This window comes from Podarcis filfolensis (assembly GCF_964270895.1).
Source record: "Podarcis filfolensis genome assembly, chromosome: 8".
Lineage (NCBI taxonomy): Eukaryota > Metazoa > Chordata > Lepidosauria > Squamata > Lacertidae > Podarcis > Podarcis filfolensis.
This window is the reverse complement of record NC_139611.1, coordinates 22868357-22885650: the sequence shown is the minus strand read 5'-3', so window position 1 is coordinate 22885650 and position 17294 is coordinate 22868357. Positions and strand designations below refer to the sequence as shown.

General features: G+C 46.6%; 1 protein-coding gene and 1 long non-coding RNA gene across 5 annotated transcripts in view; one reads left to right on the top strand and one right to left on the bottom strand.

Annotated features, from left to right (window-relative positions):
- MEGF6 (multiple EGF like domains 6) overlaps positions 1 to 17294 on the top strand; it is a 206646-nt gene that overhangs the window by 64860 nt on the left and 124492 nt on the right. For 3 of the 4 annotated variants that reach the window (XM_083628414.1, XM_083628413.1, XM_083628415.1), the window contains one exon: positions 15183 to 15305. The exons of the other annotated variant lie outside the window; for it this stretch is intronic. In XM_083628414.1, the coding sequence (XP_083484540.1) occupies positions 15183 to 15305 (123 nt within the window). The remainder of the gene's footprint in view (positions 1 to 15182; positions 15306 to 17294) is intronic. 4 annotated transcript variants of the gene reach the window in all.
- Positions 1 to 17294, bottom strand: part of LOC310769585 — a 276754-nt gene that overhangs the window by 209922 nt on the left and 49538 nt on the right. The gene's annotated exons all lie outside the window — the stretch shown is intronic.

The window sequence follows — 17294 nt, the reverse complement described above, 5'->3', positions numbered from 1 at the left end:
AAATTCAACAGGCAGGGCCAGGATTAGCAAGTGCCACAAAATGTAGTGCTCTGTAGTGGTTAGAGCAGGCAGCCCCCAAACTCGGCCCTCCAGCTGTTTTGGGACTACAGTGGTACCTCGGGTTACAGACACTTCAGGTTACAGACTCTGTTAACCCAGAAATAGTACCTCAGGTTAAGAACTTTGCTTCAGGATGAGAACAGAAATTGCACGGCGGCAGCACAGGGGCAGTGGGAGGTCCCATTAGCTAAAGTGGTATCTTAGGTTAAGAACAGTTTCAGGTTAAGAACGGACCTCCAGAACGAATTAAGTTCTTAACCTGAGGCACCACTGTACAATTCCCATCATCCCTGACAACTGGTCCTGTTAGCTAGGGATGGTGGGAGTTGTAGTCCCCAAACAGCTGGAGGGCCAAGGTTGGGGATGCCTGGTGTCGGTCTAGGGCCTGAGAGACCAGGGTTTAAAGCCCTAACCAGACCAACCATGTTCCCCTTGCCCTGGAGAAGGATTCCAATGCAACTTCACAGGTCTCGGGGTTACTGTGGTGTAATGGTTAGAGTGCTGTACTCGGACCTGTGTTCAAATCCGCATTCAGGCACGAAGCTCACTGGAAGGAGGTGGGCCAATCGCTGTCTCTCGGCCTAACCTGCCTCACAGGGTTGTTGTGAAAATAAAACGGGGAGGAAGAGAACCACGGGCACTCCTTGGAGGAAAATCTCATATAGAAATGTAAAAATAACAATCACTGAAGTCTGGCGGGAGGGGGGCAAATAGCAGGAACCATAGCTTAGGCATAGAGTGGATTCCTTCAGTGGCACAGTCTCTGCTTTGCATGCAGAAGGTCCCGGGTTCAATCCCAGCATCTCCAGGGAGGGCTGGGGAAGACTCTCTGCCTGAAACCCTGGAGAGATGCTACCAGTCAGTATAGACATTACTGAGCTAGGTGGACTGAGGAGTCTGATACAGGATAATGCCACTTCATATGTTCTTAAGCTTATCTAATTCTACTGCATGTTCCAAAGTCAACAGGGCCATTTTGAAATACGTCAGTGAATGAATACATATATGTAAATTCAAAACAAAACAAAACAAAACAGTGGCTGCTCCAGTGTCTAGAAGACCCTGATCGTCTGTCAAACCAACAAACCCATCCAGAAGATAAAGGAGAATAACCCAAGAAATGTATATCTTGAAAGTAAAGAAAGGGAAGATTTTCCCCATCCCAATTCTTTGTCTGTCTTCTGCCTTCTTCTGCCTCATGCTTCTCTTCTCCTAGGATTTGCTTTTACTTAGGAGATTTCATCAAATGAATTGCAGAACCCGTGCTTCAGGTTTCAGTTCCATTTATATGCAGCATCCCAATCTCATGGCCTGGTACATTGCCAGTGCACATGTGTGCATGGATGACACACCCCCATTGATGAAGCACTATTAAAAAAAAAACCCCACAACCTGATAAGAATATAGGTAAAGGTAAAGGGAAAAGGGACCCCTGACCATTAGGTCCAGTCGTGGCCAACTCTGGCGTTCCTGCGCTCATCTCACTTTATTGGCCGAGGGAGCCGGCATACAGCTTCCGGGTCATGTGGCCAGCATGGCTAAGCCGCTTCTGGCGAACCAGAGCAGCTCACGGAAACGCTGTTTACCTTCCCGCCGGAGTGGTACCTATTTATCTACTTGCACTTTGACGTGCTTTTGAACTGCTAGGCTGGCAGGAGCAGGGACCGGGCAATGGGAGCTCACCCCGTCGCGGGGATTCGAACCGACAACCTTCTGATCGGCAAGTCCTAGGTTCTGTGGTTTAACCCATGGCGAATCAGACCATAGTCTCATCTAGCTCACTGTTGCCTGCACTAAGTGGCAGCAGCTGTAGGAGGAACTTTCCGTTACAGAGACTCATGCCAAGTTCCCAACTGGCCAGACTTTATTCAGTAATGTGTTACAGGGCAGAGTCCAGAGAGCATTTGACCATGCACTCTCTCCAAGTCTGCATTTTGGTTTCAGATGCCTGCTGGAACTTTAGGTTTTCACATTTCCAGGGGACGAAAGCACTCTTGTCACCTTAGTACAACAAATCTGCTTCCTCAGGGAACCTCCAACCCTACAGTTCTTTGATTCTATTATTCTATTGCAGTTGGGAAGGTGGCAGGGAAAATGCATTAAAATGAGCAATTAATGGGGAGATGTCTAAAAGGTAAAGGTAAAGGAACCCCTGACCATTAGGTCCAGTCATGACCGACTATGGGGCTGCGGTGCTCATCTCACTTTATTGGCCGAGGGAGCCAGCGTACAGCTTCCGGGTCATGTGGCCAGCATGACTAAGCTGCTTCTGGTGAACCAGAGCAGTGCACAGAAACGCCGTTTACCTTCCCACCAGAGCGGTACCTATTTATCTACTTGCACTTTGATGTGCTTTTGAACTGCTAGGTTGGCAGAAGCAGGGACCAAGCAACGGGAGCTCACACCGTCGCGTGGATTCAAACCGCTGAGCTTCTGATCGGCAAGTCCTAGGCTCTGTGGTTTAACCCACAGCGCCACCTGCGTCCTATGGGGAGATGTCTAAGCACCTGTAATTCAGGGTAAGTGCTCATGGTTGTCCATTCCCCCGCAAAAAAAAGAAAAGAAGAAAAACAGGAGTGCTCAGAAAGGAGTGGACATAGTATTATTGGCAGCTGCCCTCTTCTCATAGATTCCTATGGAAACATTCTTGGATAACACACTTATAATCAAGGGCAATTGTCTGGAATTATAATGCTGTTTTTGGAATACTACCACTCCCCTCTCCTCACAGCCTTCATTTCTTTTCCTGCTTTGATCTTTTCTCTTTCTCTTTATTGTTGCCATTATTGCTTCTTGCATATTACAAAGGGAAAAAACAAAAACAATTACAAAAAATAATGACTGGACATAATCTAAACTCCACATAAGCTTTGTGGATGAATATAAGCTCAATGAATAGATGGTTGGAAGGAGTCTGCCCTCCTCTCTCTGGGCATGTTCACACTTCCACTTGTGCTGTGCCTAGAAAGCAGTTTTCTGCTTGTCCAACACTTTCTAGAGATGAAGTCTGAGTGGGTTTGCCTTTGCCTCACCACTTTCCCCTGGAAAACTCCCTCTTTAGTGCTAAATTAGTACAGCAGCCCGCAGAAAACCCCATTGCCATTTGTTCCGATTCAGTGCTAAAGATTGGGTTTCCCCGGGGGAAAGAGGCAGGGCAAATGGAGGTATGTTCCCCCCCCCCCGACATCAGAGCAGCCAAGCCAATAGTAGGGAAAGATAAGCCATTGGATGCTTTCTGCTTGGTCAGCCCCAGTGTGACTTCAGATCAGCTAATGGCATCAAGAGATGTGATGAAAGGAGAGAGGTCAAAGATGAAGGAGGAGGCAGAGTGCAGAGCAGGAGAAGCGCAACCGCTGAGGCACTATTCTGAGGCACTAGAATATCTGCATTCTGTGATTTGTCACTGTGAGAAACTGTGTGCATGACCTCCATTGGCAAGAACCGCATGGTAGTTTATGGCCCACAAACCACCTATCGGCTAACCCTTGTGATAACAGCTTTCGAGGGGACGCCCTCTGCACTGGGGTTATACAAGCAAGCTGTTAGTCTGGTATGCGGCTTGGATTTCCCCAGTATTTGTCTTGGATGTGCCGGAGCACACCCTTCGCATGCAGAAGTTCAGTCCCTTGCATCACCGGTAAAAGAGGACAGAGAGCAGGGAAAGATTTTTGCCCGAGAGCCCTTGCCTGTGTAGATGACGCTGAACTGGATGTCTCCATGGTTTGGATCTGTGTCTATAACGTACAAAGAGCCCCGCTGGGCCCATCTCGTCCTGCATCCTGTTTTCGTAGATGCCTCTGGGAAGCCCACAATTCCAACAGTGCTCTCTTCACCTGTGATACTCAGCAGCGGACAATGGAGGTGGAACCTAGTCACCATGGCTAGCAGCCATTTGTCTCACCCTCTGAGAAAGTCATCCAAGATGGTGTCTCACCACCAGCTCTCGTGGAAGTGAATTCCATCGTTTAACCAAGCACTGTGTGAAGAAGTATTTTCTTCTGCCCAGTGGCCTAGCATGCCAGCTTGGGGGCACAGGGGCAGTTGCTCTGGGTGCGAAATTGTTATGGCTGCAAAATTTCAACACCTGGTGCTGCCTCAATATAGCTGTGCACTTCTGTTGCTGTTGAAAATGGGTTCTCCATGTGAACCAGGAATTGACCTCTCCAGGCAATGGAATGACTCTTCTTTTCTTATCTCTGTGGCTGTGATCTCCTGGGTGCTGCGGATGCAGTTAGGCAGTTGAATGTGCATGCGTACTCTGACTGTTTCCCTCCTTCCCTCCCATTCTACTCCATGCGGCCTCGGGCACTGGCAACGCATGCTATGCCACTGCTTCTGCCTGTCCTACATTCCCCCAACATTCACCTTCGTTGGGTGACCCTGAGTTCCAGTATTACAAGAGACAGAGGACAACTTCTCCTTTTTTTGCTGTCTCCTCACTGTGCATGATTTTACACACCTCTGCCTCCCCCATTACTCACCCACCAGGGGCACATTTAGGACAGTGAGAGCAGTGCGGTTGCACCGGTGGGGGGGGGGGGCGCAGCTGAGAAGGTTGCCTTCCCAAAGCCCAGCAAGTGCTTGCCTGGCTTCAGAAAGGAGGTGCGAGGTTTCTGACAGGGTCCTAGTGTCCTCCTTCCTCCTTCTCAAAGCTGAGCAAGTGATTACCAGGCTTTGGGAAGGAGGTAGGAGATCTCTAGGTCCCTGCCAAAGCCTGGCTTCAGCCAGTGCCACAAGGGCTGGGGGGAGGGCATCAAATGGCCTTGCACAGACTATGGCATAGTAAAATAATAATAATGATGATAATAATAATAATAATAATAATAATAATAATAATAATAATAATAATATAAATTATTTGTACACCGCCCATCTGGCTTGGTTTCCCCAGCCACTCTGGGCGGCTTCCAGCAAAGATTAAAAATACATCAAAATGTCACACATTAAAAACTTCCCTGAACAGGGCTGCCTTCAAATGTCTTCTAAATGTCAGGTAGTTGTTTTTCTCTTTGCCATCTGATGGGAGGGCGTTCCACAGGGCAGGTGCCACTACCGAGAAGGCCCTCTGCCTGGTTCCCTGTAACTTTGCTTCTTGCAGTGAGGGAACCGCCAGAAGGCCCTCAGCGCTGTACCTCAGCGTCTGGACAGAACGATGGGGGTGGAGACGCTCCTTCAGGTATATTGGGCCGAGGCCGTTTAGGGCTTTAAAGGTCAACACCAACACAAGGTCTTCTTCTGCATACACACCTAATGATCCTCTTCCCCTGAAGAATTTCTGCCCGCTGTTTCACCTTGGAAATCAAGAGTGGGTGGGACCTGTGGATGTAAGAGTAGGCGACCCACTCTTGGTTTCACAGGTCAGCAGGGGATGTCGACAGTCTTCTCCCCCAGCCTGCAAAAAGGCAGACATTACTTCACAAGCTCCTGCGAATTAAAAACAGCCAGACGTTGATGGGCAAATCCTCTTACTCGTTTCTAACCGGCCTGCTGATTCACCAGGGTGGTCGGCTGCAGCGCCAGCTTTCCAAACACCTCTGGCAGCAAGCGCACTTCGAGCCCAGTGGCGCTCTGTTCATCTAGAATTGTGGCCTCGACCCTTTTGCGTCTTGCGGTGGTCTGTCCTCGCCGGCCTCTTCGGCGTTTGAGCACACATCATTAATCACCCTGTCATCCCAAACGCTGCACTCCCTCGCGGAGAGTTCCTTGCAAGAGGTGCCCCCGCTGTTCGAGTCTGGATGAAGAACTCTCTGAACTTCTTTGGTGCCTGCGTGTGATGTCAAACCATGGCAATGGTTCAAGAACGGAGCGAAACATTGCTTTAAAGAGCAACCCATCTTGACCAGTTTGGAGCTTTATTTTGGAACGGTCAGGATGGGCTCAGCATGGTTTGCCTAGGAAGGTTTTGGAATCCAGACCTTTCGCTGAACCTGAGCAGGTTTTCAACACGTCAGGGAAACAGAAACCCGAGGTTCTCCTAGGTGGAATGCTCTGTGTGCTTTTATTTCACATTTCAAGGATTGTAGATCTCGGATTCAGCTTGGTTAAAGCGGATGGGGCAGTTGCAAATGGTGGAAGGGTTTTGGTGGAGAGTGAATGGTTAATTTCTTTCCAGTTTTTTAAAAAAGGGTAGGGGAACAAGCAATGGGAAGAAACACACACACACACACACACACACACACGCTTTGTCTCTCTTTCTCAGTCTCTCAGAGTGTGAAGAGCTGCTACCAGATATAATAAGTCAGGAGTGGAGAACATTTGATCCTCCTTTTCTGCAACATGTGCTGATCATGGGTCTGGAACCCAAGCCTTATGAGGAATGGTTGAAGCCTTATGAGGAATGGTTGAAGGAGCTGGCTATGTTTAGCTCAGAAAAAAGATTGAGGAGATAGCCATCTTCAAATATCTCAAGGGCTGTCACATGGAAGAGGGAACAAGTTTGTTTTCTCCTGCTCTGGAGGGTAGGACTTGAACCAATGGCTTCGAGTGACAAGAAAGGAGATTCTGACTATGGAACGGTCTCCCTTGGGGAGTTGTGGACTCTCCTTCCTTGGAGGTTTTTAAGCAGAGGTTGGATGGGCATCTGTCATGGATGCTTTAGCTGAGATTCTTGCATTGCAGGGGGTTGGACTAGATGACCTTTGGTGTCGCCTTCCAACTCTACGATTCTATGATCCTATGATCCAATTGGTCCCAGCCAGCATTGTCATGGAAAAGGAGTTTAACACTTGCCAGCGCAGCTGATTGCTGCAGCTTGCAAAACACAGGACTTTTGAAGTGCCCATGACCAGCTGATTGTCAGGCAATGTAAAACGCTGTGCCGCTACCCACACGATTTGATTTTGAAACACACAGGCACAAAATGGTGTACCAGATGTCATGGGGACTTTAACATGAGCAAAAGTGGGAGCTCTGACATCACTGTGATGTCAGGTGATTGACAGGTGGCTGGCCCTGCCCACCTTTCAATCTTGACCTGCAAGGGGATCTGTCTCATTGTTTTTATCCACTATCCCACCTGGATCTAATCCATATATATAGTGTCTTTGAATATGCAGCTCCCATTTAAGAGTCACAACTAGCAGCTGTTGGCAAACCTGCCTCCCATGATGTTTTGTTCTGTTACCTTTTCAAAGAACCTAAGAGCTCTGCCAGATCTCGCTTCCATGGCTGGCATGGTCACATTGTCTGGACTCATCAGGGAAGGGCCATAACTCAGTGGGTAGAGCAGCTGCTTTGCATGGCAGAAGGTCCTAGGCTCAGTCCCCAGCATCTCCAGATAGAGACTGGAAAGAACTCCCTGTCCAAAACTCTGGACAGCTGCTGCCAGTCAGTGCAGACAGTACTAAGTTAGTGAGGGACCAACAACCTATCTCGATAATACAGCAGCTTTTGCATTGCAAGCCCTGGAGAAGTGCAAATTTCGAAGGGTGGTTGAGTTTCAGTTTGTGCAATATTTCAGAAAGTGCAAGTTAGAAAGGTTCACCTTCAGTGTACAGTGGTACCTTGGTTTTCAGACGTCTCCATCACCGAACGTTTCAGAACCCGAATGCCGAAAACCCAGAAGTAAATGCTTCCGTTTTCAAATGTGCCTCATAAGTCAAACTGCGTCCACTGAGTGTACAACTGTATTTTTCTCAATTTTCTACAGATTGCCCATTGTGCCTCAGTTTTTGAATGTTCTGGAAGTCAAATGGTCTTCCCAAATGGATTACGTTCAAAAACCGAGGTACCACTGTAAAGTTAAATCAAATTTCTCTCTTTTCCTCACCGATAACACAAATGTTTCCACTGTTGCTGTTCTATTGCTGCTTAGTCCTCATTGGCCTTTGTGCCACTAACATCTCTCTCTCTCTCTCTCTCTCTCTCTCTCTCTCTCTCTCTCTCTCTCTCTCTCTCTCACACACACACACACACACCATGAACAGCCCAACATCCTAAGACTTCCCCACTCCGTAAACAGTGGACATTGTATAACTTCCTCACAAAATGGAGGGGGAAAGGAAAGAGAGATAATTCTTTACAACACCTTAAAACATGTTTTAAAAGCCAAACACGGTACCCCTCCCTGCTTTGTGTTCAAATACAGGATTTGGAAAAGTGATCCCTTTAAACCTGACCCCCCCATTCAACTCTCTTGCCTGGTTCTTTCACTGTGTGGTTCTCTTCATGAACTCCTAAAACATCTAGGTTTTCAAACGCTGAAGCTTTTCAAAGCTTTGTGGGGGGGGGGGCAAACACTCAACGGATCGGATTTCTTCACTCTCTTCCTGCTCTCCACCCACACCTCCAGGATCTTAGAGTACCCCCCCACACCCCCAGAGTGTCCTTTTCTTTACATTCCCCACATACACAAATAAATCTTGGGGTCTGGTGTCTGGATTGAATAAGAACGGTGTGTTTTATGGCTCTCTGAATAACCGTAGAGGTTTGGAGCGAAGGATTCTTTTTGTGTGTGATTGGCATCTAGGGCCGTGGGTGGTGTGTGAGGGTTGGTGAGTGAGAGAGCAAGAGTTTTGGAAGCACAATAAGAATATAATAAAAGCCCTGCTGGATCAGACCAAAGGGGGCCCCACCTACACCAGCATTCTGTTCTCACAGTGGCCAACCACATGTCTGCAGCTCTTCCAACTTGCAACTGGTATTCAGAGGTATTTGCCTCTGACGGCAGAGGGAGAACACAGATCATGGTGGGTAGTCACTGATAGCTTTATCCTCCATGAATTTGTCTACTCATCCAGGGAGAGCATGACTAAGAAGGTCCCATAAGCGACTTAAGACTGCATTACTGTGGTACCTCGGGTTACAGGCGCTTCAGGTTACAGACTCCGCTAACCCAGAAATAGTACCTCGGGTTAAGAACTTTGCCTCAGGATGAGAACAGAAATTGTGCGGCGGCAGCGGGAGGCCCCATTAGCTAAAGTGGTACCTCAGGTTAAGCACAGGTTAAGAACGGACCTCCAGAATGGATTAAGTTCTTAACCCGAAGGTACCACTGTACCTCAAGGACCGCCTCTTTCCATATGAACCTACCCAGACCCTAAGGTCGTCTTCTGAGGCCTTTCTTCGTGTGCCTCCTCCACAAGAGATCTGGAGGGCGGCAACATGAGAACAGGCATTTCCTGCAGTGGCTCCCTGCCTGTGGAATGCTCTCCCCAGGGAAGATCGCCTGGCGCCTTCATAATACACCGTTAGATGCCAGCCAGAAGGCTTCCTCTTTAACAAGGTTTTTGGGCAAGTGACATCTGATGCCCTTTTAAAATGTGTTGGGGAGGGAGGGTTAATTGGGTTGCTCTTGTTTTTCTTATGTATTTTGTGTTTTTATATTGTGAATTTATGCTGTGAACTGCCCAGAGACCTGCGGGTATGGGGGGGGGGTATACAAATTTAGATACTAATACTAATACTAATAACAAAGTACCTGTGGGGGAAGTCCCAGCAGTTCCTTCAGAAACTTACTCTGAATGGTTGGTTGCATCTGCTGGAACATATCCCCGTCCTGGTGTCTGAGTCCCATACAAATGTTGGGGGAGTATTTTAGCAGCATAAATATTCAAGCTGAGGGCTTCAAAGCAGCCCCCTTTAAACCTCCCAAAGGTTAGAATGGCTTTTGCTGTCCTCCAACCTAAAGGTTTTGCTGCCTCTTTCTGAACATCCATTTTAATTCATTTGCGGGGAGCTTACACAAGAACATGTCATTGTCTTCTGTTCATCCTGATTTGCTTGTTTATACATTTCCTCACCCATCATTTGTTCCTCCCACACTTTTCAATGCATTTTCCCGTCACTTTCCTAACTGCAAGAAGCCTGTTTCATCTTTTATCACCAAGCGCTTTAATCCACCTTAACTGCACAAACCTACATTTCTGCTAGGAAACCAAACCCCTCCCTCAAAACACTTACAGTCTGGAAGTGTCCTTAGTTATAACTGACATCTGGGTTGCATTCAAGGAGCTTTACTCAAGGTAGACCCATTGCAATTTAATGGGCCCGAGCTATTTACCATAGATTCTGGTGTATTAGGTGACTGGGCATATAAGACAACCCCCCAAATTGGGAGCTGCCAATTTTAGGGGGTCGACTTATACACCCAGTCTTATACGCGGCAGCTTCGCTGGGCAGTGGCAGTGGGTGGTGGGCTCCGCTCCACACTGGGAGACAGCTACCCAGTGAAGCCGGCTTACCAAAGCTGGGCAGCTTCGCCAGGTGACTTCCTTCTGGCGCAGAGCCCGCCGCCCACTGCCGCTGCCCAGCGAACCCATACCCGGCGTATAAGACGACTCCTGACTTTTTAGAGGATTTTCTGGGGTTAAAAAGTCATCTTATATGCCAGAATCTATGGTATTTTAGTGGCTATACTCTTAGTTTGACTACTGCTGGATGCAGCCATCTGTCTAAGATGAACACCAATCAAATTCCGAAAGAGCCAAAATTGTCAATTTCAACACGATGAGGGTGGATGGCAAAGATAGGTGTGTGGCTGTTTTTTTTTTTAAAAAAAAGATCTGCCACCAGGGGGCAGGATCCTTCCAAAAACAAGAGGCATTGTGGGGTGGAAAGAGATGAAAAGGTGCTTATAAGAGAGACACTGTTTTTGGACAAATTTGTTTGGTGCACTGGACAGATAATTAATGCTACTGTTTTTATGGTGGGCACCACATTCAGGTGTCATCAAGATGATTTTAGTTTCTTTGAGGCCATTCATTTCACTGGGTCATCTCTGAGTAGGACTACCACTGAGTACAGCCCTATATCTGCAAACATATTATTTATTTACATCCCTTCTTTTTCTCCAAGGAGCTCAAAGTGCCCTACGTGGTTTTCCCCGCTCCTCCACCCCAAAAGGTAGGTTGGGCCCAGAGGCAGTGACTAGCTCTAGGTCACCCAGTGAGCCTCATGGCCAAGTGGGGATTTGAACCCTGGTCTCCCAGGTCCTGAATTTAAGGTGTGGGGAATTGAGAAAGTGAGCGAAACTGAAATGGATAGGTTTGTGGATGACAGCTCCCCCTGGAAACGCATCCCAGCAGTCAGGGCCCATAAGGTTTTCAAGAATTCCCTGGCACATGCATCCATCCCCCGCCTCCTTGAGCATGTTGTGACAGCTGAAGTCGCCTGGAACACACACTCCCTTGGCTGGACTCCCAGGTCAACCGTTTCTGAGCTCCCTTCTGAAGCCGCCTGGCAGCCCAGACTTAAGAGCCACCCGAGCCCGGTCTTAACGCTTTCTGCGTCAAAGGCTTTTCACCCAAGTCGGATCTTCGCCAGTGTTTCCCTAAAGTCCCTTAACTGCGGTGTCTTCCTGTTAAAGCCCTGGTCGCTGAAGAGTAACAGGATAGGTCCAGACAACAAAGCACAAGCTACCTTCTTCTGGTGCCCCAGCAAAGTTCCCTGTAATCGCGTGAGACAGGTTCTGGGGATGAGGAAGAAATTTTATCCGGGTTGCATTTAAAGGTAACCCGCTGAATTTGCACACCCACCCACATTTTCGTATACTTTTTTTTATTGAGTTTTGATAACTCCTAAACATCAGATCAGTTTCTTAAATAACAATAACTGACAATTAATCATTTGGATAGCTGGTACTTTTGCACTCGGCAAATTGCCCTCCTTGGAAAGAAATCTGATAAGCCCAAAGTATCTAAATGGCAGAGCTCAAGTAATCATTTTTGGGATAGAGAGCGTGGTTTTATTTCTTACAACAGATATCAAGGCACACGGTTGCTCAGCCCACCAGTATATGCAAATGTCTGGCTCATTTAAGAATCTTTATTCTCAATAATGATGGAACTCACAGGTGGAGAATACTTTTATTTTTGCATGTCTTTATTATTTGTAAAGGGGATATTTGTATTAGTTAATGCTTTATTACCCCTTTGGAGCTGCACTGTATCTTTGTGCTTTGTACAGTGGTGACTCGCAAGACGAAAATAATTCGTTCCGCGAGTCTTTTCGTCTTGCGATGTTTTTCGTCTTGCGAAGCACGGTCCGTCGCAACTGCGCCTCTTCAAGCGGCTTTAGGAAAAAAGCGAACAAACTCGCAAGATGTTTTCGTCTTGCGAAGCAAGCCCATAGGGAAATTCGTCTTGCGAAGCGACGCAAAAACCGAAAACCCCTTTTGTCTTGCGGGTTTTTCATTTTGCGAGGCATTCGTCTTGCGGGGCACCACTGTACTTAACTGTGATTCCTGCATCACAAGGGATTGGCCTAGATGACTATTTGGGTATCTTCCAACTGTGATCCTATGATTTTGTCCTTCAAGACTGTGATGCCTTATTCTTTTACACTTCTGAGTCTTGATTTTCTTTCTTTTTGTTAACGCCTGCACTTTTTAAAAAAACAACTCAATAAAATGCTTCTTTTTAAAAAACAACAACAATAATTGACATAACCTAGTAAAAAATAAATCTTGAAAATAATATAAACAAAGAGCAAACATTGGGCAGGGATTAAAGAAGAAGTATGTAGTAGTCTTTAAGGATCATATTGGGTAAGTATAACACCAAAAAGTATGTCTTTTATTTTGCAAATTCAGGAAGAAGAAACAAAAATAATATATTGATGAACTTCAGCTTTAACCAGATCCATTTAAACACCAATGGTGGAAACCGACCATGTACTTGGATATTGTGGATTGGGGGGGGGTCAGTCTGGATGATTCTCCGAGTCCCATCCAATTCTTGGGATTCTGTATCTGTGGATGTCAAATGTATGAGAGCAAGCTTGCCCAACCTGTCCTTTTGTCTAGCTCATGGTTTTGGCTGATTTCCTTAAGCACCACGGTTAGCATAACCAAAGAATTTGCTCCATGCCGTAGAACAAATGGGCGGGCCTTTCCTCAACCTCCTGACTATCTGCTAGGTAGGAGAACAGTAGATGGAGTGGGAGTTGGGGAGCACTGAGCAGAAAGTGGGCTGGAAGCTGGGGACACAGAGACATGCTTGATCTGTGCTGGATCCAAAGCTGTGACTAATGGAGAAGCAAACAGTACTGATTCTTCTCAGACTTAAGCTTGAAATTTTGGCTAACTTATATTAAGAACTTTCATTCTCTTGCTAATTGTGCTGTTTTATTTTGAAATCTTTAAGATAATAGTTGAGTTCCCTGTAAATTACGTTGCTTTGAATGTACGTATACTTTATGTTTTGCTTTCTTCGGTATACTTTCTTCAGTCTACTTTATATTTGACTTGATTCTGGATTGTTTTATTTGAGTTTCTAATGTAGGTTGTAAACCTACTTGAGAGGTTTTTGCTTTCTTTCTTAAAAATATAAAGCGGTGTAGAAATTAAATTAACAACAACAACAACAACAACAACAACAAGATCTGTTTGGGTGTTAATGCTGGGAGCTCCTCTATCTTATCCTCAGGTTGTATATATGTGTAAATAAAAACATACATCTCAAAGACACCATAATCTCTGCTGACCTTCATTCCAAGGAAACAGAACCCAGGGTAAGCTTCTGGAGTCTTGTGCTGCTCAGAGATTGTGGTGGCATGTAACAGTATTGACACAACTCATAAACTAAACTGTTCTACACTGACTTCTACACACTTCTAATTTAAATGTTAGCTTTTCCAACAGTGCAGTATCTCAGACCTTCCTGCACCAGTAGTTCAAATCAGCTCCAGACTTATCTCTCCCAAAACCTGAGTTGCGCAGCAGTCAATAAATGTCTAACTAGCTCCCTACTATAAACAATAGCATCGTCTTCCATTTAAAAAAGGATTGAGGAGGGCTATTTGTAGTGTGAGGGTAAAAGATGACACTTTACCAAAGATCCGATTTCTTGGAAGGCTGTATCCCAGAAGGCTTTAATTTGCACTTTCTGGAACAGTACACTAACTGAAACAGAGCCATCCTTCGAAATTTGCACTTTCCTGAATTTTGAAATGCGTTTCTTGCGCCAAGGAAGGCGCACCAAAAAGAAGAAGAAGCAGCAGCCTGCACTGGGATCAAGTGTCCATAAAAATATATCCCTTAGTGAAAATGGAGATGTCAAAATTACTGCTTTGGTGGAAATTAGAATCATAGGATCGAGGGGATGGAAAAGGTCCCAAGGGTTGTCTAGTCCAAACCCCAAATGGCTGTGCAAATATGGGTACATTAGGCAAACTGCCTTATAAAGGTGTGTGTATTAGGAGAAATGTGTATCAAAATGCTACCAAATTTCCATGAAGTTGTTTTTTTTAATTGCAAACTGATTATGTAGTGTCATGACAATATGCCTTGGACAGGTGGGAGGCTCCACCCACCTCTCATATTTGGCCCAGAAGGTTGATCTTCATTTGATATTTGAAGATGACGTAAGAACAATCATACATTTTCTACTTCTCTGCCATACCAGGATATATTATGGAACACACTCACCCACCCAATTTGCATTAATTTGCACTTCTGGAGTCAAAGCCATAAATGTCCAGTATTCAAAGTGGGCATGGAAATTGGGACCTCAATTAATACATTACATTGGCAATGTGGGGCCTGCCAATTCCTCCTTGCTTCCATGCAACTGGGGGTTCCATGGTGCAACACTATTGTTTGCAAGCTCCAGTGGGACCGTGCAGCTCAGTGGGGCCATAGCTCGGTGGGAGAGCACCATCTGCATGCAGGTTGCTTGGCTAGCATCTCCAATTAAAAGGATCTGGTGGTGGGTCAGGTCCTTGGGCCTGACACCCTGGAGAGATGCTGCCCATCAAGACTGGACAACAGTAGCCTAGACAGGCAAAGGGTGTGTACTGGCACAAAGCAGGTTTCTGTGTTGCTGCCTTTTGGAGAAGGGGCATAGCTCAGAGAGAGTGCATCTGCTTTGCATGTAGAATGTCTGGGGTTTGATCCTCCCTGTCTCCAGTTAGAGATGAGCTCATCCGAAGCCCCAGAGAGCTACTGAATGGCTGTGTAGACAATGCTGAGCTAGATGGACCAACAGTTAGCTAACTTTTCTGTGTTCCTATGCATAAAGGTCAGGCATGGAACTTGGGGAGTGGATTAGCATGCATGGCCCAATCCTTCCTCCACACCCTCTGAGAACCTGTGAACATGAACACGGCCAATAGCTCTCACTGGAAATCGGCATTAAGCACCAGTTAGAACACTGAGTTTCCTCTTCTTCTTCCTTTGCTTGCAGATGTGAACGAATGCGAAACCGGGAACGCAGGCTGCGAATCCCAGTGCTGTAACACAATTGGGAGTTTCTACTGCAAGTGTCCCGAAGGATCCAAGCTTAAAGATGATGGAAAGGCCTGTGAAGGTAATGACAGCCCATTCAACCAATCACTGTATCATTGGAGGTGGTTTGGGCTTCTCTAGATGCCGGTCCCTGTCTGCCTTCTTACTTGCAAACAGTCCAGAAGTTGTACTGCCTGTCAGCTCCCTCCTCTTAAGTATTAGGTTGTACCATTGTATACTCTACATCCAGATCTTCTATGAGACAACCCTTACGAAATGCTGCATTTTGATGCATTTTTCACCCAAATCGGCTTTGATTCAAATTGAGAAAAGAATGACCGAGCTGTGTTTTAAGCCAGTGATGTGTACTGAGACCTAGTGTAGTCCTTCTTGAGCTCAGCAGGGAGGAGAGAATGGGAACGAAACCAGAATGAGTTGGCTCTGCCTGTCATTGGCTCTGACTCTGTCAGTCACTGGCTTTGGCTCCACCTACTGCTAGCCTCCTTGCCTTCCATTCCACCAGTTCCAGTGGTCACTAGCTGTTGCTGGAGGGTTTTATCCCGGTGTGCCCCGTTCAAAGCTCAGTTTCATCTGGGAAGCAATTGAGCTTGGGCCTTCAAAAAGGTTTCCTCCCACCTCTGCTCTAACAATGTTTTGGAAAAGTGTGTTTATGTGTGTTTAATTGCTAAGCCGGATTTAAGTGGATTAGTCTGCGCTGTCTGTTTGAGAGAGGGGTGGTGGTTTCACTTTCCAAAGGCAGAGAGTTTGACTTGAAGGAAGTGAGTTCTATGATTTCGAGTGCCCACAACCAACTTTTCATGCCAAATGCGGCACATGGCTTGGGTTGCAATATTTTACCAAAGAGAAGCAGGCAGATACAAGGCTCCTGGTCTTTATCGTGTGTGATCTGCAGCTTTTAAAACAACAACATTGGTTGCCTTTTTAATTGCTGTTGGCCTTCTTTGTTACTATGCTAGTTTATGTGAATAGATGCAGTCTTCTAAACTATCATCTTACACAAAAACAGAACACATCTCACCATAGCGGGGCAGATGGCAACCAGGTGTGCTGTGGATCTGCTCATATCCCATCTGCATTGTATGCCTAAATCAGCATCAAACCACTTTAAACAGTCATGGTCTTCCTTAAATAATCCCAGTAGCTGTAGTTAGTTGGTTAAGGGTGCTGAGAGCTGTTAGCTGACCCCCTCTCAGAGCTTCAATTCCCATCACTCATAACAAACTACATTTCCCAGGATTCCTTGGAGGATGTGGGTAGTGCTGTGGTCTAAACCACAGAGCCTAGGGCTTGCCGATCAGGAAGTCGGCAGTTCGAATCCCCGTGAAGGGTTGAGCTCCCGTCGTTCTGTCCCTGCTCCTGCCAACCAGTTCGAAAGCACATCAAAGTGCAAGTAGATAAATAGATACCGCTCCGGCGGGAAGGTAAACGGCTTTTCTGTGTGCTGCTCTGGTTCGCCAGAAGCGGCTTAGTCATGCTGGCCACATGACCCAGAAGCTGTACGCCGGCTCCCTCGGCCAATAAAGTGAGATGAGTGCCGCAACCCCAGAGTCATCCGTGACTGGACCTAACGGTCAGGGGTCCCTTTACCTTTACCTTTATGGCTGTTTAAAGTGGTATGATACTGCTTTTAATGCATGGTGCAGATGGGGCCTCAGTCTGCTGTCCTGGTACTGAATTGTTGGTAGACAGTTTCAAGGCCCCTCCCACTCTCCCTTTCTATGGTTATTTAAGTCTGGTATAGACTTGGGCCAGACAACCTTCAAATTGAGCAGGATTGAGGAGCCTCAAACTTGGGGGCAGCAGTGAATGTGATCCCTCCAGTCCTCTCTATCTGACCTGCTGGCCATTCCCAAGGTGTCACGAGTGAGCCAGCAGTAAATCACAGGGAGTAGGTGAAGTTAACTCTTTATTAGAACAAACAGGGTCTGCACAGGAGTGCCAGGCCTAATGAGCACAGCAACTCATTTTCGGTAGGTCTCATCTCCCGTCTCCTCCTCTCTATCGGGATGCGGGGGGCGCTGTGGTCTAAACCACTGGCCTCTTGGGCTTG